We start from the raw sequence: 27,961 nt of genomic DNA, 5'->3' as shown, positions 1-27,961 counted from the left end.
CCTATGGAAACCACAGAGGGGGAAGAGTAACCCAGCGGAAGGAATGGACAATGGCACTGCCTTTGAGGAGTACATGCCGCGATCTGAAAGTCTGATGAGTTCTCAAAAGCCAGACAGACCCTGCGTGGTGTGTGACCTTTCAGAGTGGGTAAACTGGGTAACAGGCTTAGGCAAATCAGATAAAATCATGCCTGGCTCAGGTGTTACCTTATTGCATTGTAAGGGTTTTCCTGCTATGGGGGAGTTGGGGGGGGTGGCATATTTAAAGAGCAGCAACTTTTTTTTCCCATAACATACCTGGAAGTTCACTGTTATCCACCATTCTGAAAGAAGATCCGTTTGACTGCCCTTTCAGCTTCGCACTCTGTCTGACGGTGGGGTCTCCGACCTTGGAGACCCGGCCCTGGCCCCTCTGATGGACACGGACACGTTTGAGGTTGCACAGCGCCTGTTCGCCTTGGCCGACATCAGCCTGCAGAGGCTGCAATCATCCGTGCACGGCGCCATCCTCAAGGACCCTCACGTCTTCCCACTGATCCTGTACATAAGTCTGAGCGGACTCTGTGCCCTCGGGGGACAGTGTTTGTGAATTACAGGTATAGGCGTGTGGCCGAGGCTGGGTGCTTTCACAGTTGTTAAGGTGCTACCTTGGGGTTTAGGTTTGCTGGTGCACGGTAAATGCTGAAAAGGAAACATTGCACTCTGGGTACCCTTCAAACTGTTCTTCACAAGCAAGGCCCTCCTCTGCTGCGGCCTGGCGTCCACGTAGATTGGAGCACTGGGCGGGGGAGGGTGCAGAATCCTGGGCGGCATCCGCTCAGACCTCTCTCCTGCAGAACACTGGGTCCGTCTGCCGTTTTCTTCCATTTTCCACTTTGTTACACAAAGCGGAGGAGGCCTGACACTTGGATCTGAAAGTTCATTTTCAATTGTGAATGCTGTGGGAAGCCAATTTCTCCTCACAGAAGAGGCAAAGTTTTGGATGTGCTCCATGTTATTTGGTGATTGAAAGCTGAGCGGCAAATGCCACTGGGGAATATATATTGCTCTGCTAAACAGAATTGTACTTTACCAAGAAAAATTAAACAACAACCCTGCCCCCTGCTCGGGGAGGTTTAGCTACACACGTTTTATGTGATCTTTCCACATTTCGGGGAATATAGTAATTCCCAGTCCATAACAATGTTTTGATTTTCTAGGCATTTTGAATACATGCATTTCTATGTAAAATACTGCATATTCTGTCACAGAAAACTGTATATTGTGCTTGTTGTTGGTCTTGATGCCTTTCTACTATAAATAGCTGGGGATGTCTCACTGGTGCCCCTGGCACCAGAAGCAGCAGTTGAAGATGCACGTCACTCAGCACCACCCATTTACCCCCTTTCTTCTCTTCAGATTGTAATGAATGTTAGCAAGGAAGAAATAAAGCAAATAAACCTTTCATCACTTCTATTAAAAAGGAGACTCAACCTTATGCAAATGCACATCATAGTTGTGTACTGTAGCAGCTGTGGGAGAGTAAGTACTTACCTTGTCCACAAATTGGAAAAAAATATGCAAAAGTTAAGGAGATGTACTAAGACAATACATGCTGTTTTTGGTTTCATGAAATAAATATAAAGGACAAACTGCTACTGTAATGTGCAATATGAATCTACTTGAGTCAAAAATAGATAATATATACATGCATGGGAAATTTTTAGGTGTTCACAAGAAAGCTTAGCTGTTTTTAGAAGAATTAAGAGGCTGGGGAATGAGGAAGAGGGAAATTTTCATCTACTCCTGTTAGAATTCAGTATGTATTATCTTGAAAATTAAAGTTTAGGTTATAAGGAATTTGGCCATTTCCACAACTGCCCTGAGACCGGCCAGTTCCTGTGTTGGATTGTGCTCTAGAAACTAGCAGTGGAGGGGCAGCTTGGGATGCCTGGTTCCAATCCCAACTGCTCTGTTTTCCATCCACCTTCCTGCTCATGCACCCTCTGTGAGCAAGCAGGTGATGGCTCAACCACAACCATATGGGAGACTGGGATTGAGTTACCGGCGCCAGCATGTCACCTGACCTGGCCAGCCCCTGCTGTTGTGGGCATTTTAATGGCGCAGTTGTCTCCCTGCCTTGTTACAGAAAGCTACCCTGCGGGGCTTTGGGTGTTCCCAGCCTCTACTTGCTGCTGGGCCACACAGGGACGTGGTGAGCAAGGCAGCACTGGCTGTGCCCGCGCCTCCAAAACGTTTCATCACCACATTTTTAAAATACTTCTTCATTTACATAAGAAACTGCACCTTTACTTAGTATAACCAAAGGCCGGAGTGACCTTTGCTGCCCGTGGATGCTGTCTGGCCACACCGCAGCCCTCAGACTTCTCTAAACCTGTCCTCCATCTGAGGGCTGCTCAATATGGCAAATAAAAGCCAATTAAGAACATTAAACTTGTAGTTTTGTCTAGTAAAAGATCAAGACAATACCTGTTTCCACAGTTAGGTTTGAAAAGTTGCAGTAGCTCAGGTCACCTGGAAACAGTAAAAAAAGGACATCCCCAGAGTAGCACCCCTCTCTTTCATACCCGGTGCAGACAGGACCACTGACATTAGGTAGTGCTTGGGCCATTTATAGCCCCTCAGGGGTGGCCACGACCTAGTCCTGGGAACCACGACAGTGGCCCTCTAAGGCAGAAAGGGCCTTTGCCCATGTTTTAAGGTCATGGACCTTGGACGGGCAGATTACCCTGGATTATCTGGGTGGTCCCTTGAAGAAGACAGAAGGGCCAGTGAGGGGAGAGACTTGGGCAAACAAAATGCAGGAGAGGATGAAGACAGAGGGGCCAGTGCCAGGAGAGGAGCAGTTGGTGAGTTCTCCTCTAGCCCTCAAGACAAGGCAGGCCTTGGCCGACACCGCGGTTTTGGCCTGGTACCACGTGCTACACTTTCTCCCAAGCTTCTGGGTGTGTGATTGCTGTGATAGAAACACAGTGGGCCAGCAAGCCAAGCGGGAGGCATGGCCCCCTGGAAGCTTGCTTGGGAAAAAGCTGCCAAGGACCCCTTCTGCAGAGAGGCTTCCTGCTGCCACCCACAGCCACGGCCCCCTCCCCGTCCCTGCAGGCTCAGGGCTGACCTGTGCTCCACTGAGGCTCTGTGCACCGTCCTGCCCACCCACACGGCTGTCCCCATGTCTGGGAACACGCATGGTGTCCCGTGTCATCCAGGCACACGGGTCTTGCTTTCTAAATTCTTCCCTTGAGAACTGCCAGCTTTGAGGCCACTGAATCCCTTGGGCTGGAACAGAGGAAACAATGGCTAGTGTTTCCTTGCAGAAAGAGAGGCAAGTGACAGTTGTATTTAGGTGGTGAAAGCTGAGTGACATTAGGGACTTTTTACAAAGTATTAATTAGCACTTAATAGAAATTACCAAATCTAATCTGATGTCCTCTGTAAAATCTCTCTAAACCTTGAAGTTCTACCTGTAAATGAAGCAGTATATTTTTCCCAGTAGTAAATATTTATTTCCTTATCGATACAAAAATATTTTACCAGGAATATATAATCTCACAGATGGAACGTTTTAGTTTTTTTGGACAGCATATGGAAATATGTGAAGAGATTTATGTGTGAAAAGTCAATACTAATTGTACTGCAGGAAAATTCTATTTATACAAGAACAGCAGTGACATTTCTTTTATACAGGAACTAGTGACAGAATTACTTGGAAAGCAGTGGCAATTAATTTTTATTTTTAAACCTTTCCACCAGAAACTTAAGTGGCTTCATCAGCTTTCTTCTTAGATTGCTGACAAGTATTTTCCCTCCGTTAGGAAAAAAAAAATTCTTTTCTACAATCACTTCAAAGACTAGAGGTTAAAAAGAGCATGCGTTTGTGTTGAAAGGGAAAAATACAGGGAAATGAAGTGGGGGGAAAAGGAAGAACCAGGAGCTCCCACAGCAGGATTTTCAGGTTGGAGCCTCAGCCTGGCCAGGTGCTCCCAGAGCGCAGGGTAGTAAACAGCACTTGTTGCTTTTCCCTGCTGCTCATTCCACCAACAGAGTCCAACACACAGCTTAAAAAAAAAAAAAAAAAAGGCAGCGATACCTCAGGAACAGGAGTCGGCCAGTGGTTGATTCCCAGTTGGAAAGCAGCGTCTGCTTGTGTTTCAAGTAGAGGTGCGGAGGAGCTGTGCATCCAGCATGGTTCTTCCTGGACACCAAGACTTTCCTCTTGGGGACCGCGTTTACCGGAACCAGCTTGAGGTCTGCAATGCCGCAGATACCATGGCCCACCCTCTCCCCTCTAAGATGGGAAACTGTACACTAGCGAGAAAGGACTCTGGCTTCAGGTTGGTCATTTGTGGCTAATGAGTTTTAATGCTAAGCTTTTTATCTCCTTACGTCAGTTCATTAGGCTTCCTTCAAGTGCCCAAGCCACCTTGAGTGAGCTGAAGAAAGTCAATACTTAGGTGCGGCCTATCCTATTTATATGTTGCCATCCCTGGCTTGCTAGTGGCTGAAGTGCAGTAGAGGCAACTATTGCCAAGGTATCAAATCAGACCTTTCCACTTTTTTTTTTTTTTTTTTTGACAGGCAGAGTGGACAGTGAGAGAGAGAGACAGAGAGATAGGGCTTCCTTTTGCCATTGGTTCACCCTCCAATGGTCGCCATGGCTGGCGCACCGCGCTGATCCGAAGGCAGGAGCCAGGTGCTTCTCCTGGTCTCCCATGGGGTGCAGGGCCCAAGGACTTGGGCCATCCTCCACTGCACTCCCCGGCCACAGCAGAGAGCTGGCCTGGAAGAGGGGCAACCAGGACAGAATCCGGCGCCCCGACCGGGACTAGAACCCGGTGTGCTGGCGCCGCAAGGCGGAGGATTAGCCTAGTGAGCCGTGGCGCCGGCAGACCTTTCCACTTCTGTACTACTTCCGGGGATTTTCATGGTGAGGGGAGGAGGAGAGAAGCCATTGTACAAGCAGTGAATCATTTGATACTCTACCTCTTGCTAAAGCAGCATTTCTCTTAAATTTAGATATGCTCAGTTTGTGCTGTTAGAAAAGAGTAAAAGCTAGCGGAGGAAAAAATTCTCCTTTGACCAACTTTCCATGTGGAGACAATTCAGATGCATCACACCGCTGCACTATTGGCCGGTGACTGAGAAGTGGTCAGGATAAAGTGTGGGCCACTGTTTGGTCCACACTGTAGAAGTACCTGGGTTAGATCCCTGGGGCTCCAGTTCCTGACTCCAGCTTCCCATTAATGCGCACTCTGGAAGGCACAAAATGATGGCTCAAGTAGTCGGGCCCTTGCCGCCCTGGGGGGAGACCTGGACTGAGTTCAGCTCCATCCTGCCCTGGCTGTTGTGGGCATTTGGGGAGTGAACCAGCAGATAGGAGCTCTTTGTCTCCCTCTCTCGAATAAATAAGTAATAACTAAAATGGATTTTGAGGTTCGCTGGACTTCACGGTGAATGTTTCTTCCTATGAAGGAACAGATGCCTGTTAAACAATACTACGGGATAAATAATAGGGCTGCAGTGGTGAATTTCAAGCATAGGCGTAACGCCGGGCAAAGTTCAGTCTGTTAAACACAGATTTGCTAAGGGTCCCGACTTCAAAGTGGGATTCTGAGAAACCAGGGTCTCCCTGACTGGGCCGCTAAGCACAGGACAGACCCTCCTCCAGGCTACTAACTGCATCAGGGTCCTGGAGTGGTACTCCCCATTCGCACTGCATTACCTCACAAAGAGCTACCTCAGGAAGATGCAAAAGAACTAAAAGATAAACAACCTCCATATAAACACACACATTTAATGAACAGATAAAGTAGCTTCATAAGGATTTTCCAGTTTAGCATTTATCACATCACAGTAACAAATTACTTCTTATATTTAAGGTGAAGACAAAGATTAACTGAGCCCTATTAAGTGGAATATTAAAGGTAAAGGGAAATATAAACTTTTATCAAAAAATCACATGGTCAGAAGTCAGAATTAGGATCTTAGCCGGCAGAAGTTTACCATTTTACTTTCATCATGACAAAGTGTCTTTAAGAAAGTACTGCAGGATATTGCCGAAGTGGTGCAAAACATGCTTCTTACCTTAGACACGAGCTATCGTCACTCTTTCACTTTTCAGTGTATATATAAAGGACTTATATTTGCTTCTTTGCACTTTTCAAAAACCATTCCAGGAACACAGAAGGTAACATGACTAATTATGAGAAATATTTTTAAAATGAACACAATTTTGAAAAAAAGCTAGAATAAAGATACAACTTAAAATTAACCTTACAAAATTATAGAATTGTCATCTTTCTCAAGTATATCACATATACTTATATAAAAACTGATGTGATGCTGAATTAATTGAATGTATTAAGATTTGTGAATATTTACCTGTACTATATACAGTTATCCCATTATTTGATATATTACAATTTTCCCAATAATTCTAAATATATTACATATGTTACCACATGAATTCTCACAGCAAACTCCTTATAGCAAGAGGAGGGCAGGTATTGTGGTCTCTAAGCCTGCATCACAAATTCTTTCCAAGTTTTAAGTAAGTATTTCCCAACAGGCTTCCATCTAGAACATGATCCTTTTTTGTAAGGAGATTAAGTTACAATACTGAGTGAGGATTTTCCGAGTTTAACTCCTTGGATACTTTTCAGAAAGGAGATCAGCATCAGCTTCAAGGTGGAACCTAGGACTTTTTAAAGCCATCTAACAACACTGCTTCAGAATGTCTAGGGATTTGGGCATAATTAAAAATTTAAAATACCTGTTATGAGCACATTTAGTTTTATGTATTTTGGGAGAATTTTACATATTATACACAGAGCTATATATATATATATGTCACATGTAGTGACTCAAACATTTAAAAGAATGCTTTTTATATACATAAAACCTCAGGACTGCCATATTTAGTATAAAGGTTTATTCCTACAAAAATCATTGGCTCTCTAGCCTGTGATTAATGGAATAATGGAGCACTATTTCAGAAATCATAAAAACAAAATATAAGTTGATTATATTTTGACACGTTTTCAAGACTTATCAGTGTTTGCTGACTCAAAATAATTACACTTAAGTGGATACGGCTATCCATCTTAAAAATTAACTCCAATCACCAGATCAATGACATTTGTTACTATAACTAAGAATAAGTAGCATTTTCCTGGTTCTTTTAAAACAAGGATTGTTTTTAACTGTCACTGGGACATTATGGTCAAAGTGGCTAGGACCTGACCCTTAACCCACTGTGTCTTGCAGTTCCACTACTGGTGATGTAGGTTATTTTCTACATCTCTTTTACTAACTGGCCAGCTCAAAGGAAACTTTTCTTATAGGCTCTTGAAAATTGACTTGAGGCATCGCCGCGGCTCACTTGGCTAATCCTTCACCTGCGGCGCCAGCACCCCGGGTTCTAGCCCCGGTTGGGGAGCCAGATTCTGTCCCGGTTGCTCCTCTTCCAGGCCAGCTCTCTGCTGTGGCCAGGGAATGCAGTGGAGGATGGCCCAAGTGCTTGGGGCCTGCATCCGCATGAAAGACCAGGAGGAAGCACCTGGCTCCTGGCTTCGGATCAGCGCAGTGTGCTGGCCGTAGTGGCCATTTGAGGGGTGAACCAACAGAAGGAAGACCTTTCTCTCTAACTCTGCCTGTCCAAAAAAAAAAAAAAAAAAAAAAAAAAAAAAAAGTTGACATGAGTCAAATCTAGAGTTTAAGGATGCTATTGCTGTAATCACAGTGAATTTCTGATATAATTCCTACTTGAGGAAGCTGTGTTCACCTGTTGTGTAGTCAGGATTGAACAAAACGAAGTCCTGATGTGTTTGACTGACATTATTCAAATATCAATAAGAAATGCAGCTATACAAAGGCATGACTGCAATGAAGGCAACAATTCTACTTGAAGGGCATGTCAGTGCACTAGTTACAGACAAATGACGCATCCAGGGATATCACTTCTACAGGTATTTTGTACATTTAAAAATGAGAACAATACTTGTACACCTTCAGTCACGTGTAAGCAAGCAGCCCTGCCCTAGGTGCTGAGGCGAGCACCTCTGTCCACGAGGACCTCAGATGCACGCATGCTCTGGCACAACATGTCCCCTAAAGCACCCACACCTGTGTCTGTCCTTAGCTGTCACCACGGGTCAGCAGCCCTGTGGACCACGTTCTCTTCGGGAAGGCGGATTGTCTTAGATCTTTCTCCAGACTTCGCATTTCCTAGGTCACAGCCATGCTCCCGTTCCCTAGGAAGAACCCTGGGGCCTCTGGGCCTACTCTCCCCAGCAGAACACTGCTGGTTCCTTCAGAATCAGGCAGGACCTGGGTTTCAAGTCAGGTGACTCTTCACTGAAATACAAGGAACTTTTCTAAATTTATGTTTTTCAGCTAGACTGAAAGGAACTAAACTGCATCATTTCCATTTATATTAGGACTCTAATATCCACTAATTAAATAGTAAATCATGGGGGCTGGTGCTGCGGCACAGCGGGTTAACGCCTTGGCCTGAAGTACTGGCATCCCACATGGGTGCTGGTTTGAGTCTCGGCTGCTCCACTTCCAATCCAGCTTTCTGCTATGGCCTGGGAAAGCAGTGGAAGATGGCCCAAGTGCTTGGGCCCTTGCACCCATGTGGGAGACCCAGATGAAACTCCTGGCTCCTGGCTTCAGATCAGCAGCTCCAGCCGTTGTGGCTAATTGGGGAGTGAACCATTGGATGGAAGACCCCCCCCCCCCCCCCCGTTTCTGCCTCTCCTCTGTGTAACTCTTTCAAATAAATAAATAAATCTTTAAAAAAAATAGTAATTCATGAACACCATTTATAGAAAAAACTCCTTTAAGTGGCTATTTTCTAAACAATATGCATTTCTATATTACATGATAAGGCTAAAATATTTATGAGGCAGAAGTCATCTCTACTGCACCAACATGGTTGAAATATTTTGCGGATCAACTTCTTGCACTGCTACAATTATGCCAAAGCTATTTAAACAAGCTCCACGCGGCAGTGCCAGGGTGCACCAGGGAATACCGCACATTTCCTGAGAGTGCAGAACTGAAATGTTTGTAGTGTGTTGAAACATTAAGTCATAGGATATCACCTCCATACTGTGTGCTTTGATGCGTGTTGCTTTGAGAAGCCAAGAATTTGGTAGAAATATATATGGTTTAAAAGCTTCCAGAGTTGACAAGAAACTGTCAACAAATTCCTGTCTCAGCACAAGGAACATGAATTTGTGTTCTTGGCTATGAAATTCTAGAATTAAAAAAATAACAAGAACCCTACAGATTTCTAATTTCAACAATACAGCAACTTGAGTATCATGAAGCGCTGTTTCTAAAACAGCCTGTGAGTACGGCTTGTATATTCTCTTCCCTTAAAATCCTCCTAACTGGCATGCCCCGTGACAGCTTTGGTGAAGGAGAAAAACTCAGCCGCTGGGCACCTGGTGCTTGTCACCAAACGCTAGTATCTGAGCACCTAGTGCTTTTAAGAGTGAAGATTGTGTGAGAAGCCAGCAGCAGTAGAAAATATAGTTAACTTAGTTTAATGATGAGCTGCATCTCTGAATGTGTTTCTGAATTTATGGCATCCAAAAATGCTAAAGGAAGATACTAAATGAGGTGAATGTGACAATTTGTACATTATATAAAGCCATCTACAGAATTTTTTTCCTAATCATTAAACCAAAAGTATATTCCCTAACAGAAATGTTAAAAATGTTCATATATACTATATAATATATAATACATATTATATAGTGTATATATTATGTGTGTGCGTGCGTATGTATACAACAGCTTACAGTTATTTCCAAATCGTGTAAATTGTTGAACTGATTTGGTTTTCAACACAACAAGGATATATACCCTAATTATCAAATCACATTTCAAAACACATACTGATCATTCACGAAAACCCCCAATTGCAACCTCAGAGGAATACCTCAGATATGTGTGGAGGCACGAGACTTTGGCGGACCACAACCTAATACACAACATATAAGAAAATCAAAACCTGTCCAAATTAGTAGGTTCACCTCTGTCCATTAAATTTGCGTGTGAAAATAAACTTTCTTCAAGTGTCACTTTGCTGCAAGGTTTTACAGGATAAGGCACTCTCAAGTCTCTGTGACCTTGTTTCCAACCCCAGAGCGTACCATGTGCATGTTAAATTAGTGAGTGTTCAGCATGTAACTACCAACAAATGAAAATAATAACCTCGTAAGAGAGGGCAAGGTATTGCTCATTTTCTAATGACATAAATGAAGGGAAGAACTGGTATCTGTATAAATTAGAGTGGATAGCCATACATGGCTGAAATAACAGAAATATGTGGCACTGGACAGACTTCTGATGTCAGATTTAGATGGTAGTAGACTGGCTGTAGCACTGCCATTAAAATTCTGCTTCTGTAGGATATTTAATTAAGAAGGAAGATCAATAACTACTACTTTCTCCTAAGAAGAGTAACGAACCCTTCACTGGTTAAATACTGAACTAAATGACAGCTTTACAAAACTATTTCAAGTATTCATTATCACAGTGAAAATGTGAGACCAATGTCAGAGTGAATGATTTGAAAATTCCTTTGATGAAAAAGGCAAGGGTACTAAATCAAAACATATACAAAATGCTTCAACGCATTTCTTTATGTGATATGAATAGAAAGATTATCCATAAAAAGTTAGAAAAATTAAGATAAATTATATATTAGTACACCTTCCCAACCACATTTTATATAAAAATTCAGAATAGTGTACAGTTATTTCATTCTACACAATAAAAATGCCTGGGCTTAGCAGGTATCTTCTATCTGTACATGTGTTTTTCTCAGCAGAAGGTTTATTTGTTCAGTCACTTTTCAAGTTTTAACTGTTGACCTTACTGAACTGTCAGTAAACCCAGCTGATTGGGACCCACTGGGGCTCCATCCTCAGTTTCTCTATGGCAGTCTGTAGCTTCTCAAAGGCTTTGTCTAGATTGTCATTCACGATGATCAAATCAAAATAGTGGTTGTAGGCTCTCTGAATCCGGGCACTTTCATCCACTGTTTTCTTCAAGTCAGAGTCCTGTTAAAAGCAAATGCTCGTATTGTAATACAGATTTGCTTGCTCAGATTCCAACAAAAAGTGCTTAAGAAATAAGTATGTTGGATGTGTGTGTATCATAATTCTGATATTAACCCTCAAAAACTACACAGAATGTTAAAAGACATTGCTGGGGCTGGCGCTGGGGCGTAGCAGCTACTGCCTACAGCGCTGGCATCCCACACGGGCACTGGTTCGAGTCCCAGCTGCTCTACTTCTGATCCAGCTCTCTGCTATGGCCTGGGGAAGCAGAAGAAGATGGCCTAAGCTTGGGCCTCTGCACCCACGTGGGAGACCTTAAGAAGCTCCTGGCTTCAGATCAGCGCAGCTCCGGCCATTGCAGCCATCTGGGGAGTGAACCAGTGGACATAAGACCTCTGTCTCTGCCTCCCTGTAATTCTGCCTTTCAAATAAATAAATATTAAAAAAGACATTGCTGCCTGTTCACATCCTAGTCTCATTTGCATTCATGTTTGCATTTCTAAGTATCTTCTATTTTCTGTTTCACTGATTTGAGGGTAAGATTCCTAATTAAAAGTCTACTGACAATAATCTTAGGGTGAACTGAAGGTAATAAAAGAATTATTGCAGATGACTGCTTTCTAGTTCAATGGTATCATCCTTTTAAGAAAGATTTTCATCTTATGGCCTATGTTGATCATGGAACCCAACTTGCAATGGCTGTTAAAAAGCTCAAAGCCAATTTGTTGCTTGTCTCCAAGAAAGGCAATCATCTTAAATGTGCATTTTGGAATTCCTGGACACATACAATCTACCAAAATTGAGTCCAATAACCAAACAGACCAATAACCAAGACAGAGATTGAATCAGTAATAAAGACCCTCCTCAACAAAGAAAAGCTCAGGACCAGATGGCTTCACTGCTGAATTCCTCTAGACTTTTAAAGAAGAACTAATTCCGGGCCGGCACCATGGCTCACTAGGCTAATCCTCTGCCTTGCGGCGCCGGCACACTGGGTTCTAGTCCTGGTTGGGGCACCAGATTCTGTCCCGGTTGCCCCTCTTCCAGGCCAGCTCTCTGCTGTGGCCAGGGAGTGCAGTGGAGGATGGCCCAAGTCCTTGGGCCCTGCACCCCATGGGAGACCAGGATAAGTACCTGGCTCCTGCCTTCAGATCAGTGCGGTGCGCCGGCCGCAGCGGCCATTGGAGGGTGAACCAATGGCAAAGGAAGACCTTTCTCTCTGTCTCTCTCTCTCATGGTCCACTCTGCCTGTCAAAAAAAAAAAAAAAAAAAAAACAAAAAAACAAAAACTAATTCCAATTCTTCTCAAGCTATTCAAAACAATTTAAAGGGAGGGAATCCTCTCAAACACCTCCTATGAGTCCAGCATCACCTTAATTTCAAAACCAGAAAGAGATACAACAAAGAAAGAACTACAGACCAATATTCCTGATGCACATAGATGCAAAAATCTTCAACAAAATACTAGCTAATCGAATCTAACAACACATCAGAAAGATCACTCACTGACTACGAGGGATTTACTCCTGGTATGCAGGCATAGTTCAACATATGCAAATCAATCAATGTGGGACATCATATTAACAAATTGAAGAATTAAAAACCATCTGATTATCTCAGATGTAGAGGAAGCATTTGATAAGATACAACATCCTTTCATGATGGAATTCCTATTAAAGTATCCACCATGTTTCAGAACCAGTGGTGTAAGGACCCTCCTCTTTAGTGAAGGAGACAAGTAAATGGCAAATTAAGCACAAACAACTTGCAAGCTGTAATGAATTTTATAAAAGAAATAACCCAGGCACAGAGAATTGTAAGAGCTTTACTTTAGATAGAGTGATTGGAAAGACACTGTGCAAATGACATTTAAGCTGAGAACTGAAGGAAAATAAGAAAGTCGTCATGTGTATAGTAGGAGAAAGAACATTTCAGGCAGAGGAAACAGAACCGTGAAATGCAGGGGAGGAAAAGGGCCCTGGTACATTTGAGAAGACCATGATGGGTGGGAGACCCCACACGAGGCAGAAATCTATGGGCCTGGAGAGGCATATGACACAACTGGAGCAGAAGTGGGAAGACAGCCAGCCATGATTCAGGTCAGAGTGAAGGTTGCCTGGATTATGAGGGCAGCAGAGGAGATGGAAACAGCACTAACTCAGAAATTTATGTTGCTGATAAAGTCATTATGATAAATGGATGGGCTGCATGTGAAAAAGGGAGAAAAGTAAATTAATCAAGAAGAGTTGAGTCTAGCTTGAGTAAGTGGGTGGCTGTAGAACAGGCAGCGTTGAGGGTGGGGCTTGGATGGGAAAATATGATTTTCTTGGGAAAACAAAATGTTCTAATTTGTGCGTAGTAAGATGAAGATGACATGAGACACCAAGAGGAGAGGGAAAGCAGCCAACACGTCAGGGCTCCAAGGTCTAGGCCAGCTACATACAAACCATCAGAATAATAATGGTACACACGTGGAGGACTTGGGTGAAAACACCTAAGTATAGACAGACAAGTGGGCTCACCACCAGATCCAAAGAACTCCAATACTTCAATTCAATTAATACCTTCTCTGAGATTCCTAAGTAATTCTGTTCTCTAATCTTTCATCATACTTGTACAAATAGGTCACAATTTAACCTGAATGCAGTTCTTAGCTATTATGGTCATTAGCAGTCAGATTTGTTCAAACCAAACCAAACCAAAACAAATGGAAAGAGATGAAGAATCCATATGATCTCCAAGATTAAGTGAAACTTCAGGCAGATTAATACTGTTAGAAACCCAGACTTTCAGCATCAGATGAAAAAAGGCATACTCAGAGACAAAACATCAGAACACCTAACTCCACCACTAACAAACCACACGATGACATGCCTGTTAATGGACTTGGAGCTCAGTGTCCTTATTAGTAAGTGAGGATTTGTTTAATGTATACTTTAATACTTGTCTTGTTCATTTTATGAAGAACTAAGCTTTTGTCTTAGTAAACAATGATTTTTGTGTATCAGCAATACTGTTCCAAACCCTAACTTCACCTGGCAAATTAATTTTTACTCTATAATACTTTATGCAATAGCTTATTTCATAAGTATGTTTAAATAGAATTAAGCAAAAGAATAGGCTGAACTTTAGGAGGAAAATCACACTGTTGGCCTGTAAAGAACTGCTCACCGTCAAAAGCTTGGTGGTAATTCCTGCATCCACCACGGCCTTGTGCATGGCGCGTAAAGTCTCCAGCTCGGGGGCAGCAATGAACACCACATAGGGCATGAACTCCGAGGTCCGCAACACTTTCAGTGCCTGGGTAGAAGAATGATCATAAACCGATCTATGTGTTACCAGAATATGAATTATGCCACCCTTTAGTGTAAGTCAAAGTCTATCTGCCATCATTTTTTAAGATTTATTTGAAAGGCAGGCAGAGGGAGAGAGAAAAAGAAGGAAAGGGAGAGGGAGGCGGAGGAGGAGGAGAAAGGAGGGAAGGACGGGGAGAGAGAGAGAGAGAGAAAGAGATCTTCCATCCTCGGGTTCACTCCCTAAATGGCTGCAATACCCTGGACTGGGACAGGCCAAAACCAGGAGCCTAGAACTTCATCTGGGTCTCCCACATGGGTGGCAGTGGCCCAAGCGCTTGGGCCATCCTCTGCTGCCTTCCAAGGTGCATTAGCTATGAGCTGGATCACAAGTTGGGCAACCAGGACTTGAACAGGCACCCATAAGCAAAAACTGTGTGACTGGATCTGTTGAAGAAATTTGGTATTTGCTCAATTGCACTTCTATGTCATCTTCCTAATATTAAGGACATGATTTTTGTCCTGATTCCACACAGTATTCTCCTAAAATGATTCACTCATTTTGTTCTGAAGTCAGTTTCAGTCCTCTCAAACAAAAGAAAATATAAAACTCCATTATAAAAATCATCAAGGGTTGCTTAAACTCTCTGATAATCTTAGAATTGTGTTCCTATTGAAAAAGTAGGAACGAACCTCAGTGTTGACTCACTGGAAAGTGGCTAAATGAAGGTTAGATCTGTACTGTGAAACACCATGCAGCAACGATGAAGAACCAAAACAGCTCTATGGTAACAGATACAGAAAGAGCTTCAAGAAACGCTAATAGGAAAAGCCACAGAATCTGCCCAGCATTCTTCCATTTATATAAAAAGAAAAAAATAAAAACAGAAAGCCAATTACATATATTTGCATTAAAGGCACATTAAAATGACTATAAAGATACACACCAAAACAGCAGTAACAGTTATCTCTGAGTAAGGATGGGAAGCAGGACTGAGTGTGGAGGTCTAAGGGTGGGTTAGAGGGCTATGGAATGAGAATGAAATGAATGGGGTCTGTGTGTCAGGTTGGGGGGAGCAACTTCAATTTTTTTTAAAAAATGTATTTGTTTGAAAGGCAGAACAAGAGAGAGACAGAGACGGGGAGAGAGAGACGGGGAGAGAGAGAGAGAGATGGGGAGAGAGAGAGACGGGGAGAGAGAGAGACATAGACGGGGAGAGAGAGAGAGAGAGACGGGGAGAGAGAGACGGGGGGAGAGGGAGAGAGAGAGAGGGAGAGGGAGAGGGAGAGAGGGAGAGGGAGAGAGGGAGAGGGAGAGAGGGAGAGGGAGAGAGGGAGAGGGAGAGAGGGAGAGGGAGAGAGGGAGAGGGAGAGAGGGAGAGGGAGAGAGGGAGAGGGAGAGAGGGAGAGATATCTTCCATCTGCTGATTGATTCCCCAAATGGCTGCAATAGCTGGGTCTGGGCCAGGCCAAAGCCAGGAGTCAGGAACTCGATCTGGGTCTCCCACATGGTGTTCAGTGTCCTGAGTACTTGGGCTGTCATCCATTGCTTTCCCAGGGAGTTGGATCGGAAGTGGAGCAGCCGGGACTCAACTGGCGTTCTGATACGGGATGCTCGCCATGTCACAACGCAGGTCCCTTCAGTTTCTTATTCTTTATATTGCAGCCTAACTTTTTTTAAAATTTAACATTTCCTAACAATTGAGCAAGTAAACACCAAATTTCTTCAACAGATCCAATCACAGTTTCTGCTGGCTAACAGGCCAGAGGTTATCTAACTCGCTATGGATTCTTGATAAGATTCTCTAGCACTGAGAGATGACACAGGAAAAGAGCCACTTTCCCACCTAGACAAACTAACCCACCACCACTCCGGACCCCTGACAGAGAGATACAGGAACAAAACCTGCTCAGAAGCCAACACGTGAAGAACAGCTTTGGAACCTATGCAGCTTACTTGTGGGTTGACGTCCAAAATACAAGTCCGTCCAGTTTGGACAACCTCGAGAATAGAATCAATCTTGGTTCCATAGAGATTTCCTTCATATTCCCCATGCTCCAGGTACTTCCCAGCTTTCACGTCTGCTTCCATCTCAGACCGCGACACAAATTTATATGCCTGGCCATCTTTTTCATCTTCCCTTGGTTTTCTTGAAGTAACTAAACAGAATAATGTTGAGAATTTGTACACACAGACTGTTGAGGCATGACAAATAAGACCAAAATTCACAGGGGTAGCTTAACATCTTTCCATTTAGGGCAGGGCTGGCAAACTGCAGCCCGTGGGCAGCTCTGACCTGATTCCTGTTCTTGTGGAAGTCTCACCAGACCACCGCCAAGCTTGTTCACTTAAGTGCTGCCTCTGGTTTCTTTCTTGTAAAAATGGTGGAGAGACCATATGACCTGTGAAGCCTTCACCACGGACAGCATGACCCTCGTTGACTCTCAATTTCGAGCAATGGTTTATTTTTCTTTTTAAAGATTATTTATTTGAAAGTCAGAGTTACAGAGAGAAGGAGAGGCAGAGAGAGAGAGGGAGGGAGGGAGGGAGGCAGGCAGGGAGGATTGGAAGGAGGGAAGTAGGTCTTCCATCTGCTGGCCCACCCCTTGCTCCCAGAAGGCCACAACAGCTGGAGCTGCACCTATCTGAAGCCAGGAGCCTCCTCTGGGTCTCCCACGCGTGTGCAGGGGCCCAAAGACTCAGGCCATCCTCCACCGCTTTCCCAGGCCACAGCAGAGAGCCAGATCGGGAGTGCAGCAGCCGAGACTCGAACTGGCGCCTACATGGGTCGCTGGCACTGCATGCCACAGCTGCCGGACCCATAAACTATTTTTTTTTTTTAAAGATTTGTTTGTTTGAAAGGCAGAGTTACAGAGAGAAGGGGACAGAGATCTTCCTTCTGCTGGTTCACTCCCCAAATGGAAACAATGGCCTGGGCTAGGTCAGGCCGAAGCCAAGAGCCAGTTTCATCCAGGTGTCCCATATGGGTGGCAGGGGCCCAGCCACTTGGGCCATCCTCCGCTGCTTTCCCAGGCACACTAGCAGGGAGCTGGTTAAGACATGAAGCAGGGGGCTGACACTGTGGCAAGGTGGGTAAGGCTACCGCCCACAGTGCCAGCATCCCACATGGGCACCGTTTCAAGTCTCAGCTGCTCCATCTCTGATAAGGCTCTCTGCCATGGCCTGGGAAAGTGGCGGAAGATGGCCTGAGTTATCAGGCCCCTGCACCCGCCTGGGAGACCCAGAGGAGGCTCCTGGCTCCTGCCCCCAGATCTACACAGCTCTGGCCATTGCGGCCAGTCAGGGAGTGAGCCAGTGGATGGAAGACCTCTCTCCCTCTCTGCCTCTGCCTCTCTCTATAACTCTGCCCTTCAAATAAACAAATAAATATTTCAAAAAAGAAAGAAAGAAATGGAACAGCTGGTACACAAACCAGCACCCAGATGGATGCCAGCATCGCAGGCAGAGGCTTAACTTGCTCCATCACAATGCTGGTCCCCTTTGTAAACATTTTTAAGAAACTCTAGGACACCCCCACTCCCCACCCTTTGAGGCTGGCTATCCAAAAAATTGTATATTTTCTTGAAAGGCAGAGATATCTTCCGTGTGCTGATTGGCTCCTCAAATGTCCCCAACTGCAGGGACTGGGCCTGGTTGAAGCCAGGAGCCAGGACTCCATCTGGGTCTCCCACATGGGTGGCAGGGGACTAAGTATTTGGGTCATCTGCCACTGCCTTCCCAGGTGCATTAGGAGGGAGTTTCATAGGAACTGGAGCAGTCAGAACTTGAACTGGCACTCTGATATGGGATGCCGGTGACACAAGCAGTGGCTTAATCCACGGTGCCAGAACAACAGCCCCTACCCTGCCTTAGATGGGCTCCCAAGGAGCTACCAATGCTATTCCCAACGACAGCCCCTATTTTGCCTCTGGGAGGTTATTTTGTCAGGTTGTCATTTTTTTTATCTATAGACTATTTTTCTTTTAAGATTTATTTATTTGAAAGTCATCAAGCAATGGTTTAACTGGTCCTCAGCATTACATCTCTATACAAAATATGTGCTTTTAAAAGCCATTTTGAAACTCAAAATATATTTACCTAGAAGCAGAGCCCTGAATTAAGTTCTTAATGTGAGACATGTTGCAAGCCAATACCTCCTCCAACTGAGCAACACTGCCCTTTGTCCTCATATGACATCCTTTCTCTCCACACTTGCCGAGTGCTCCAAAGGTAAGCTCAGTTCACCTATTTGTAATTGGCAATACCATCTGTCTCCAATGTAGTTTTGATCCACAACTATCCTTTATCTTGCCTCAGCACCAAGCCTTTTTGGTAGCTTTCTGTTTTACCAATATTCCCTAACATCAGTTGTCTTCCTTCACCCTTCAGGGGAGGAACTAGCCATGATCTTTTAAAGAGTGACAGTGAATAGCCCAAACCAAACCAAAATTTACAAGTGGAGGATCTTTTTGTCTGATATTTTAGTTTTGAATGTCCCTCTACAACCGATCTGATGTAGGAATGAAACATTATCATCTACCACAGGGCTCCTAGAAAGAGTAACTACAGCTCCTAGAAAGAGTAACTCTGGCAACTTTGTTAACACCAGCTTTGAAGAAGGGAATTCATTTTCTTTTTTAAAGATTTATTTGAGAGGGAGGGAGACAAGATATCTTCCCTCTACTGGTTCACTCCCCAAATGGCCACAACAGTTGGAGCTTGGTCAGGCTGAAGCTAAGAGTCTAGAACTCCATCTGGGTCGCCTACAGCAGTGGCAAGGGCCCAAATACTTGGGCCATTATCTGCTACCTTCCCAGGCACACTAGCAGGAAACAGAGGAGCTAGGACTTGAACCAACTGCATGGGATGCAGTGTCCCAAGTGGTGGCTTAACCAGCCGAGACACAATGCCTGCCAAGAAGTAGTTTTCTGTTTATTATTTCAAGTTTAACTTAAGTTGGGCTTGCCTGGATCAGATATAAAAACAGAATCTTGGGAGTTGGTGTTGTGCCACAACAGGTTAAGCTAACACCAGCAAGGCAATCATCCCAACTGCTCCACTTCTGATCCAGCTCCCTGCTAATGCACCTGGGAAAGCAGCAGCAGATGGCTCAAGTACTTGGGAGACCAGGACAAAGTTCCTGGCTCCTGGTTGTGACCATTTTGGGAGTGAACAAGCAGATGGAAGATCTCTCTCCGTGCCTTTCAAATAATACATCTTTTTTAAAAAATTTAATTTTTCTAAGTACTTACAAATGCAGAATATCTAACCAAATCATCTAAATACATGAAATTAAAATGAGAAAGTAATCCAGACAAAATGCTGACAGAATTTTGGTTATTTGTAATAAGCATAAAACATCAAGAAACTTTTATAAGCGCAGAAAGAATTTCAAACTCAAGCTCAAAAATAAGGGCCTAAGTGAAAGACGAGATCATTCTGTGCAACAAAGACTTCCTTCTCCCTGTTTCCAGTTCAGCTATGGCAGATGTCGCGGCCAGGCTGGAGAACATTTATGAAGTCAGGCTGCTGTGATGGCTTTTCACAGCTGAACTGTGGGGTCTCTGTTTCTGAGTTTACACAGCAAAGGTCATTATGATAAAGCTTCCAGGGTAATGTTAATTCCCCACATACATACATACTAGGACTTGGCTCAGCCTCTGGGAACCTAATTTTAGAAGAGCACAGCTTTTTGGTGAAGCTCCACAGGGAAACCGCATGTGGGAATGTGCTGCTTGCACTAACTGCGTATATGACATGGATTAACTCCACCACTGCCTCCCTACACACGGAAGGGATCCTGCTTCTTGGAGAAATGTTCTTTAATTTACAAGTGTATTTTAACTGCAATCCCATTCTCTGCTAAACATCCCCTCTTTCAGAAATCTGTATTGCAATATTCAAACCCCTTTCCAGTCCTAGAACCAAGAAATTAGAATTGAATAATAAGCTGATTCCTCAGGCTTATATGCTGACCTGCTAAGTAATATGACTTCTTAGAGGCAAATTTTTGTGACAGCACATAACAAAGGAACAGTTTATTTACTAAGCTCACGATGTTACTGTTAAAGAGAAAACAAGTTCAGAATTAGCTTGTTAAAAATAAAAATATAGCACCAGCATTTACCTCCTTTCCTATAAAAACGAGGATACTTCAAAAAGTTTATGGAAAGAGAATGTCTTAAGAAGTACAAGTAAATTTTGTACAAAAGCAATTTTGAAATCCACATATAGATTTTTCATAGTACACATTTTTTCCCATGTACTATGAAAAATTCTTTGGAACCAAAATAAATGTGTATTTTAAATTCAAGTTTTCAACAAACTTTTCTGAACTACCTTTGTACTTCCCCATTTACATCACCTGACAATACTGTACACAATTTGGCAATATCCTGCAAACCCACCAAAATGGAATTAACATCAGAATGCCAAACAGATGTCTACACTCCCCTGTTCCCTACACCATTACTTACAACCCAGTGCCCATCAATGGATGAATGGACAAAAATTGTGGCATATATGCATAATGAGATCTATGCAGCCCCAAAAAGACCCAGGCAAGTCTATTATTTACAACCTGGACCATTCTAGGGGCCCTTATCCTACCTGAAACAAGCCACACACAGACATATACCATATGATCTTGCTTATATGTGTAAGCTAGAAAGGTCACACTCAAGGAGTACAGAAGAGACTGATGTTAGCACAGGCTGTGGGGGAAGAGGGATGGAAAGGGGAGACTCTGGTCAATGGGCACACGTTAAAGTCAGATAGTAATAAATCTGGGTGTACCACTGCATGGCAAGATAACAATAGTAATTAATAATGTGCTGCATACTTCAAAACAGGTACAAGAGGATTTTAGTTGTTTTCACCATAAAGAAATAACTTTGTAATATAATGGATATATTAATTACCCTGATTTGATCATTCTACAGTATACATTTACATACCTGGAAATATCACACTGTACCCTTTATAAACAATCACTCTTTTTCAATTGAAAATTAAAAAACAAAATCCATATGCTGCCAAAAAAATTCGGCAAACCTGTAACACTGAATCAATGTTTGCTTTTTTTCTTTTCTTTTCTTTTCTTTTTTTTTTTTTTTTTTTTTTTTTTTTGACAGGGAGAGTTAGTGAGAGAGAGAAACAGAGAGAAAGGTCTTCCTTATTGTTGGCTCACCACCCAAATGGCTGCTATGGCTGGTGTGCTGCACTGATCCGAAGCCAGGAGCCAGGTGCCTCCTCCTGGTCTCCCATGTGGGTGCAGGGCCCAAGCTCTTGGGCCATCCTCCACTGCCTTCCTGGGCAGAGAGCTGGACTGGAAGAGGAGTAGCTGGGACAGAATCTGGTGCCCCAACCGGGACTAGAACCCAGTGTGCCGGCGCCACAGGCAGAGGATCAGCCAAGTGAGCCATGGCGCCTGCCCAATATTTGTGTGTTGATTCTGAGGCTTTAAACAATACAGATGCTTATATAAATGTAAATGATTTAAATAAAACACATCTACATTACACTTATTTAAATAGGTGAGAGGTGATGTATGGATATATACATTTTTCTTCTTGATATATACATTTGTCTACGTAAACATTCAGATTTCCATCTTCAAAGATCTGCTCAAAACTAAAATATTACATCCCTTTGATTAAATAATTTTACATCTGAAATTTACAAATTTATACTTTATTTGCAACAAAAATGTCACCTCAAACTCACAGAGACAATCGTGGGGGCAGGAGTCTGTTGCCGTGAAGATGCACCACTTCAGAGTGCCTGACTCTGATGCTTCCAACCCTGCTTCCAACTGATGCACATTCTGGGAGGCAGGGTGGATGGCTCAAGTACTTGGGCCCCTGCCACCTATGGGGGAGACCTGGATTGAGTTCTGGGCTCCTTGCCTCAGTCTTGCCCTGCCCCAGCAGTTGCAGGGATTTGAGGAGTAAACCAGTGTTTTCTTTCTTTCTTGCAAATAAAATGAAAACAAACAAAAATAAAAAAAAAATCTGTTCTTTGAATAAATGACAGTAGTAGTGGTGGTCAAATAAACTGTAGCATACTTATATGCTGAAACACTAAGAAGCTATTACATTAAGTTTTTTAAACTACTATACATAAAAGTTACCATTTAAACTATTTTTAAGTGCACAATCCAGTGGCATTAACCTTGTTTTCAGTGTTGTACAATTACCAGCTTTACCCATCTCCAGAATTTTGTCATCATCCCAAACTGAAACTCTGTATCCATTAAATAATTAACTTCTTATTATGCCTTCCCACAGCCCCTGGTAGCCCCCACTCCTTTCTTGTCTCTTTGACATATTCCAGGCACCTCATATAAAATATAATTGGGACCATACAATATTTGTCCTTTTGTATCTGGCTTATTTCACTCAGCCTATGTTCAAGGTGCATTTATATCACACCCTGTGTCAGAATTCCATTCCTTTTTAAGGCTGAGTAATATTCCACCATATGTAAGATGACAGTTTATCCATTTATCCATCAATGGACATTTGGGTTGTCTGTATTTTTTGACTACTGCAAATGCTACTAATAGCTGCTTGAATTCTAGCTTTCAGTTCTTTGGGGGGTATTTATTTAGAAGCTGAATTGCTGGATCACAAGATAAGTCTATGTTTAAATTTCTAAGGAACTACTACACTGTTTTCTGCAATGGATATATCATTGCACATTTTTACCAGTAGCTCACAAGGGTTCCCTATTACCCCATCCTTGTGCCAACACTTGTTATTATTCTAAAAAACACGAAAGCCATCCTAATGGGCATAAAATAGGGATCCCCATGGTTTTGATTTGCATTTCCCTTTTCCTGTGCTTACTGAGCATATTTGTATCTTCTGAAGAAATGAGTAAGTCCTTCTGCCCATTCTTGAATTGGTTTGTATGTATGTATGCATTTATTTATTTTTAAGATTGAGCTTACACAGACATTTTAATGACTTGTAAGAATAAGGTCATGAGGTTCATCAACTATTTACTGGGCATATACTATGTGCCAGATCCTGGTCTGGGTGCTAGGGCTACAGAAATGCAAAAAATAAATTCTCTGTTCACCTGGGACATATTCCATACATGCAGACATCAGAGCAATCAGGTAACAAACAAGAACTTCGGTATTAAACACAGTTACCAGGTCCTCGATGGGACCACGGGAAGAGAAGGAGGAAAGGAGCTCTGACGGAGCCTGTATGAAGTCAGTGCCCTGACAAGCATTGAGCTCTTTCCTGGTTTGTGTCCCAAAGATCTCACACAACAATCCAACCAGCCACTGAATGGAAGAGAAAACTCAAAGGACACTGTGCTTAAATGAGAGATGAGATCAGATTCTGGTGGTTGTTTCCCCAAGTTTAGGAAAAGATTTTAGAGTACTTGATTATTGATAGGATTTTCGCTGGGTGAAAGTTTACTCAAATTTGTTGAGGTTATTTACACAGTTTCAAAGTATCTTTGAATGGATTACTTATTAATTACAAGTGTAAGGAAAGTTATCTTTTACAGAGAAGAAAATCCAGCAGATATCACACCTAAATCAATAACCAAAACTAACTCCATCAGGAAGGGGCCAAAACTGACAAGTTTGCAGCTACAGATTTAATTTTTGGAGAAGGATAAAATATGATTTATGTGTTTCCAATAATGTATCACCTGAACCTAATCATGAAGAAGCAATTAGGTCTTTATCAGTAATTACACTACAAGGTAGAGATTGGCAGACTGCCTTTACAGAAACATGATTCAACTACATTCTCTCTGCAAACGGCACTTGAGATGGATAGATACAACTAGGCTGGAAAAGATATCACAAAACAAGAACCCAAAAAGAGCTGCAGTGAATACATTCCTATCAGACAAATCAGACTTTGACCAAAAAAATGTCCACAGAGGAACACTTTTCAAGGAGAAAGAGTCAGTCCATCCAGAAGACAAGACAATTATAATCATACGCAGGTACTTCAGAAAAGTTGAAAGAAAAATGGAATTAAAAGCTATGTTTATTTTGGTGTGAATCAAAACTTGAAAACCATGCACAGGTAGCATAATATGCACTTTCATGAATTTTTTGAAGGCCCTTCATATATGTACCTAATCTCACTCCCAAAATATATGAAGAAGCAAAATGTGACAGAACTGAAGGGAGAAATATGGACAAGTCACCAACTAGAGGCTCCAATACCACACTTTCAATAATGGCAGTAGGTCAACAAGGAAACAGAAAACTTAAACAGCATTACAAACCAACTAGACCTGACAGTATCTATGGAACAAACCACACAACCTTTTTTTTTTTTGATAAAAAACAACCTAATCATAGAAGCAAACTGGGGCCAGCGCTGTGGTGCAGCAGGTAAAGCTGCCACCTGCATATGGGCGCTGGTTCTAGTCCCAGCTGCTCCACTTCTGACCCAGCTCTTTACTATGGCCTGGGAAAGCAGTGGAAGATGGCTCAAATCTTTGGGCCCCTGAACCCGCATGGGAGACCTGGAAGAAGCTCCTGGCTTCGGATTGGCACAGCTCCGGCCGTTGCAACCAACTGGGGAGTAAACTATCAGATGGAAGACCCCTCTATTTGCCTCGCCTTCTCTCTCTGTGTAATTCTGCTTCCAAATAAACAAATAAATCTTTAAAATAAAAAATAGAAGCAAACTTTTCCAACCTGAGAAAGGCTATCCACAAAACATGCAGAGATAACACTACACTGAATAACCAAAGTTCACATCTTTCTCTTATGATCATGAGCAAGACAGGATGTCAACTTTCACCCCCCGTATTCAGTATTGCACAGCAGGTTCTATGCAGGGCAATCAGACAAGAAAACAACATAAATGGTATCCAGATTAGAAAGGATTAAGTAAAACTGTATCTGCAAACATGATTTGGTATATAGAAAATCCTGAGGAATCAACACACACACACACACACACACTCACAAATCATTAGCACTAATGAGATCAGCAAAGGCCCTAAGTCAACACACAAAACATCAGTTGCATTTCTATACACTAGCAAGGAAAAAGAATAATACTTTTTACTAGAACAATAAAAAGATGTTTAATGCTTGATTTCGTCAAAATACTTGGGAACAAATTTGACAAAAGTGTAAGATTTGTCCACTGGAAACTACAAATGTCACTGAAAGAAATTAAAGATCTAAATATACAGAAACACATTCTATGCTCACAGATTGGAGGCCTTAATACTGTTGGGATGGCAATACTCCCCAAATTGATTTACTAATATCCCTCTCAAAATTCTGGCTGCCTTTTTCTGTAGAAATTAAGTTTACATTATAATTTATATAGAGGACCTAGAAAGCTAAAACAGTCTTGAAAAAAAATGGGAGAATCTACAATTCTGTACTTTGAGATCGACTACAAAAACGCATTAATCAAAGCAATGTGGGGCTGGCATGAGGACTGACATACAGGTTAATGGAAAAGAACTGAGTCCACAAATACATCTTCACATTCACAGTTGACTGACTTTTAAGGAGGACAGCAAGATTATTCAAGGAAGGAAAAAAAGTTTTTTGCATAAAATTGTTCTGAGATAATGAAATATCTGCAAGCAAACCAATGAGACTGGATACCCCTCCCTACCATATTTTACATAAAAATGAACTCAAAATTGATAATAGATCTAACTGTAAGAGCTAGTACTATAAAACTCTTGGAAGAAAATACTGGAGTAAATGTTGTGGACTTGAGTTATGCAAAGTCTTATACCATATTTGATGTGATACCAAAAGACTGAAATTTGAAAGAAATAAAATATGTAAAATTTTTACATATTAAAGGTTACCAGTGAAACATGAAAAGTCATGACACAATATGAGAAAATATTTCTAAATCATATCTTATAAAGAAAGGACTCATGCACACACTATAAAAATTCTTCTTACAATTTAAGAAAAAAATCATATAACATAATTAAAAAAGATGAGCTATCAATCGGAACAGACATTTCTCCAAAGAAGATAGGTAAATGGAAAATATGTACATGGAAAGCTGCTCAACATTATCAAACTGCAGGGAAATAAAAAATTAGAATCACAATGAACTATAAACTTCATATCCACTAGGATGACTATAATCAAAAAGCCAGCTGACAAATGTTGGTGAGGACGTAGAGTAATTGGAAAAACTTCCCACACTGCTCAGTTGTCAAAGGGTTCAGACATCCTCTGTGGAAAAAGACTGTGACGGTTCCTCAAGGCGTGAACATACAGTGACCATATGACATAAATTCCAGTCCTGGGCAGCTAATCCAAGAGAAATGAAGCCTATTTCTCCACTAACAACAGTATACAAATATTCATAGCAGCACCGTTCACAGTAACTAAAGTACAACAATCCAATGTCTGTCTACTGAGTGAACACCATAAAATAGAATCTGATTTAGCAATGCAAAGAAACTAAGTACTGATAAATGCTATAACCTGGATGATTCGAAGGCATTCTGTTAAAAAACTAGTCACAAAATACTACATAAAGAAATCTATTATGACCGAGGATTAATAATTGCCCAAGGCTAATTATTAAGGGGGAGAGGGAACTGATGGCAAGGGGGTCAGAGTGTCTTTTTGGGATGATAAAAACATCCTGAAATTGTGATGATGCCTATATAACTGTGAGTATACTAAAATATTGAAAACCACTGAAGTATACACTTTAAATATATGAATTGTCTGGTATGTGAATTATATCTCAACAAAGCTGTAAAAAAAGAAAATCAACTGAGGCCCAAGTGCTTGGGCGCCTGCACCCGCATGGGAGACCAGGAGGAACCACCTGGCTCCTGGCTTCAGATGGGCGCAGTGCTGGCTGTAGCGGCCATTTTTGGGGGTGAACCAATGGAAGGAAGACCTTTCTCTCTAACTCTACCTGTCAAATAAAAAAAATCAACTGAAAAATTGGAAAATCAACAGAAAAAAACAAAAAAGATAAACATGGGATAAAGGAGCGAAGAAAAGGCAAAAGTGTAATTAACATTCAGTGCTATGTGGGTACCACCTGTGTGTGCAATTGAAAGTATTTAAGTAGACACTTTGGGTTCTGAGAACATATGTATTATTATTATTATTGCTACTGCTACCATTATTCTTAAACTAGTTTTGTTATATATGACATTGAAATTTTAAAAAGATGAAAAAAATTTGAAGAAAAAAAATCTTTTAAAACTGAAATGAAACCAATACCAATGAAAAAGTAAAACCTAAGATGCTACAGCCATAAGATGTCAACACTGACTTCTGGTAACTGGGTTTCATGACAGAAGATGCTGCAGCCAAAGGGATGAAGAGGGAGTTGTGGAAGGAGACAGACTTACCCTGCACAAGAACCTGGAAGGAACTTGGGACTCTGAGGCTAGAAGCTAAACACTGGGGAGGATACGGGGCAGGCTGATTTCTATCTCCCTCTCTTTAATCTTGATTAGAGAATATTCTCAGCACGAACATATGTAAGGGCTTTTTTTTTTTTTTTTGGACAGGCAGAGTGGACAGTGAGAGAGAGACACAGAGAGAAAGGTCTTCTATTGGTTCAGCCCCCAATGGCTGCTGCAGC

The 27,961-nt window shown here is 42.2% G+C and overlaps 2 protein-coding genes across 17 annotated transcripts in view; one reads left to right on the top strand and one right to left on the bottom strand.

Annotated features, from left to right (window-relative positions):
• GSDME (gasdermin E) overlaps positions 1-1,643 on the top strand; it is a 60,940-nt gene extending 59,297 nt beyond the window's left edge. For 2 of the 3 annotated variants that reach the window (XM_008261545.4, XM_070059667.1), the window contains one exon: positions 356-1,643. In XM_008261545.4, the coding sequence (XP_008259767.3) occupies positions 356-589 (234 nt within the window). In that variant the 3' untranslated portion in view covers positions 590-1,643. The remainder of the gene's footprint in view (positions 1-355) is intronic. The other variant, XM_002713826.5, reaches the window with a different exon arrangement.
• A 4,128-nt stretch (positions 1,644-5,771) lies between these two features.
• PALS2 (protein associated with LIN7 2, MAGUK p55 family member) overlaps positions 5,772-27,961 on the bottom strand; it is a 127,868-nt gene continuing 105,678 nt past the window's right edge. For all 14 annotated transcript variants that reach the window (XM_051852829.2, XM_070059665.1, XM_051852828.2 and 11 more), the window contains 3 exons: positions 16,326-16,528; positions 14,247-14,375; positions 5,772-11,075 (listed from right to left, as the gene is read on the bottom strand). In XM_051852829.2, coding sequence (XP_051708789.1) covers positions 10,899-11,075; positions 14,247-14,375; positions 16,326-16,528 — 509 coding nt within the window. In that variant the 3' untranslated portion in view covers positions 5,772-10,898. The remainder of the gene's footprint in view (positions 11,076-14,246; positions 14,376-16,325; positions 16,529-27,961) is intronic.

Source organism: Oryctolagus cuniculus, chromosome 16 (assembly GCF_964237555.1).
Source record: "Oryctolagus cuniculus chromosome 16, mOryCun1.1, whole genome shotgun sequence".
In the NCBI taxonomy this organism is placed as follows: domain Eukaryota; kingdom Metazoa; phylum Chordata; class Mammalia; order Lagomorpha; family Leporidae; genus Oryctolagus; species Oryctolagus cuniculus.
This window is presented reverse-complemented; position numbering and strand designations above follow the sequence as displayed.